Below are 2,104 nucleotides of genomic sequence, written 5' to 3' on the forward strand. Positions count from 1 at the left end.
AGGAACTCCATTCGCACACGCCACACCCAGCAAGCACCAATCTGGCAATTTCCACTGCTTGCTTTCACAGTTTCACTTATTTATAAGAAGAGTACGAGTACCAGTCCCACATTCCCTTCTCTTCAATATTGCTGCTTGATATTGATCTTGTCTTAAGACACTAACAAAGAGTTCTTGCTTCTTCATCTTGTCCGAAAAATTTCTTCATTTTGTCCAAAAACACCCAACCATGGCTTATTCTTTTGTAGAGAATACGAGATTTTACCCTTCAACATCCTCCATATTGTCCTTGTACGCTTCAGTTTCCACTTCCTTAATGCTCTTGCGTAATGTTTACCATGAATTAGTACCGAAGAAGCTCGAGACTTTTCTTGTCTCAAAATTCTTGATCTTCTTCTCTCGTAGAAAATCATCTCCTTCTTATGATACCTTCATAATTGATGATTCGTGGGACGGTCTTGATTGCAACAAACTCATAGACGCAGCAAGATTCTACTTGTCTTCCAAGATCGGCCCTAAAAACAAAATTATTAGAGTTGGTAAGTTTAGAGGGCAAAAGAATGTAACAGCTGCCTTAGTAGAAGGTGAGAAAATTGTTGATGTCTATGAAGGGATAGAAATTACATGGCAATATGCAAAGCAAGAAAAGGACGATCAATCCAAGAATGGTAAATTCTATGACAAATGTTATTTTGAACTAACATTTGAAGATCAATATAGAGAAAAAATCTTTAATGGTTACTTAAACCACATTTTGGATACTTCCAAGGCCATGACAAAAGGCGAAAAGGTTTTAAAGCTTTATACAAGGTCTGGAGGTTTTTGGGATTCCATTGATTTTCGACATCCATCGACATTTGATACGCTAGCGATGGATCACAACCTAAAGAAGTCTATTATAGATGATATAGATAGGTTCTTGGCAAGGAAAGACTACTATAAGAGAATTGGAAAGGCTTGGAAAAGAGGATACTTACTCTATGGTCCTCCTGGCACTGGAAAATCAAGCTTAATTGCAGCTATGGCTAATTACCTCAAGTTTGATGTGTTTGATTTGGAGCTGGCCAATATTATTTCTGATGCTGATTTGAGAAAAGCTATGCTGGATATTAATAGAAAGTCCATAACTGTGATTGAGGACATAGATTGCAATTCTACTGCGAATAATCGATCAAGATCAGAATCTGATGATTCTGATAATGTCCAGGTTAGTATCTGTTCTGTTTTGGTCTACTCTCTTATGCTCTGTTTTGTTGATACTTTTATTTTAGAAATGGGATAAGTCTACTCTGTTTTGCTCTGTTTTGTTGATATTTTTATTTTAGAGGTGGGATTGGTTAAAGCTAGTTTTTGTTTCTCGTAATTTGGATCAAGCAGCTATTTTCGCTCTCTGGTCTGCTAAATTGCATTGATGGATTGTGGTCAAGCTGTGGAGAAGAAAGGATAATAGTATTTACGACAAATCACAAGGAAGTTTTGGAACCAGCATTGCTTCGTCCTGGCAGAATGGATATGCACGTTCACATGTCATATTGTACCAGTGAAGGATTTAGAGTTTTGGTGTACAATTACCTTGGAATTAAAGAGCATAAACTGCTTGAAGAAATTGATGGGTTGATACAAAGTGCAGAGGCCACTCCTGCTTCTTTGGCTGAGGAATTATTGAAGACTGATGATCCTGATGTTGCTCTTGGAGAAGTACTCAATTTTCTTAAGCAACAGTAAAATTAAAAAGGATAATGAAGAAAAAATTGTAGAGGAAAAGGAAAGCTCTGTTTAGTGAATCCAATTTGGTCTTTCCCTTTTTTTAGCGTAGTTATTAAGTTTTTATTAGAAAAGAAATGTCCAGCCTTTCTCCAATGCCCTACTTGGATTCTCTACAGTAGAGGTTTATTATTAAGTTTTTTTTTTTTTTTTTTTTTTACTTACTGAAAATGTATATTTTTTACAAAACATTTTGTTTTTTTACATGTCGTAAAAGTAGAAATTATTTTGCAGTGACAATTTTTACGAAATAAATCATCTTTTTTATAAAATTCTTTGCTTTTTGTATTATTTATAAAAATATATTATTTTGTATCGTACCCTTTTACAAAATTCTTTA

At 34.8% G+C, this 2,104-nt stretch overlaps 1 protein-coding gene across 1 annotated transcript; it reads left to right on the top strand.

Annotated features, from left to right (window-relative positions):
* The first annotated feature begins 229 nt into the window (after nucleotides 1-229).
* Nucleotides 230-1,900, top strand: LOC119370924 (AAA-ATPase At2g18193-like). Its single transcript, XM_037640063.2, has 2 exons — nucleotides 230-1,207; nucleotides 1,378-1,900. Exons 1-2 carry the CDS (start codon nucleotides 230-232, stop codon nucleotides 1,723-1,725), a joined length of 1,326 nt encoding a protein of 441 aa, XP_037495991.2. The 3' UTR covers nucleotides 1,726-1,900.
* The last annotated feature ends 204 nt before the right edge of the window (nucleotides 1,901-2,104 follow it).

The sequence above is a fragment of the Jatropha curcas genome, chromosome 4, assembly GCF_041381405.1.
Source record: "Jatropha curcas cultivar XTBG-Jc1 chromosome 4, XTBG_Jcur_1.0, whole genome shotgun sequence".
NCBI classification, from domain to species: Eukaryota; Viridiplantae; Streptophyta; class Magnoliopsida; order Malpighiales; family Euphorbiaceae; genus Jatropha; species Jatropha curcas.

Excerpts from the sequence above, each read along its gene's own strand:
- LOC119370924 (XM_037640063.2), top strand. The coding sequence starts at position 230 with ATGGCTTATTCTTTTGTAGAGAATACGAGATTTTACCCTTCAACATCC. Across the intron at positions 1,208-1,377 it reads ATGATTCTGATAATGTCCAG|CTATTTTCGCTCTCTGGTCT; the intron begins GTTAGTATCTGT and ends TGGATCAAGCAG.